Source organism: Eurypyga helias, unplaced genomic scaffold, assembly GCF_000690775.1.
Source record: "Eurypyga helias isolate BGI_N326 unplaced genomic scaffold, ASM69077v1 scaffold32065, whole genome shotgun sequence".
NCBI lineage: Eukaryota > Metazoa > Chordata > Aves > Eurypygiformes > Eurypygidae > Eurypyga > Eurypyga helias.
The window spans coordinates 367-784 of record NW_010252567.1 but is presented as its reverse complement, the minus strand read 5'-3'; the positions used below and the strand labels follow the sequence as shown (position 1 = coordinate 784).

At 66.7% G+C, this 418-nt stretch overlaps 1 protein-coding gene across 1 annotated transcript in view; it reads left to right on the top strand.

The window, feature by feature from the left end:
- Positions 1–220: 220 nt before the first annotated feature.
- The window catches only part of LOC104510250 (myogenic factor 5), a gene marked incomplete at its 3' end in the record, with an annotated part of 492 nt that continues 294 nt past the window's right edge, over positions 221–418 (top strand). The window contains exon 1 of the mRNA XM_010152434.1: positions 221–418. This exon is cut by the window's right edge and continues 294 nt beyond it. Within this exon, the coding sequence (XP_010150736.1) occupies positions 221–418 (198 nt within the window).

The following is a 418-nucleotide window of genomic DNA, read 5'->3' as shown; positions in this document are numbered from 1 at the left end:
GGCTTGCCCAGACAGCCCCCGGCGGGGGATGTGGTGGGATATGCTAATAAAGACTGGCCGCCGCGGACCAGCCTCCCCTCACATGCATATATAAGAGGCCCCGCATCAGCCGAGGGACACTTCGAGTCAGGTCGCTAATTACTGAGGGAATTGCCCCAGCGCGCTGCGGAGCGCCCCGAGCCGGTGGCTGCCGCCCCACGCTGCCGCCTCAGCTCCAGGGATGGAGGTGATGGACAGCTGCCAGTTTTCCCCCTCCGAGCTCTTCTATGACAGCTCCTGCCTCTCCTCCCCGGAGGGCGAGTTCCCCGAGGATTTCGAGCCCAGGGACCTGTCTGCCTTCGGCGCCCACGAGCCCCCCGAGCCCGCCTGCTCGGAGGAAGAGGAGCATGTCCGAGCTCCCACCGGCCACCACCAGGCC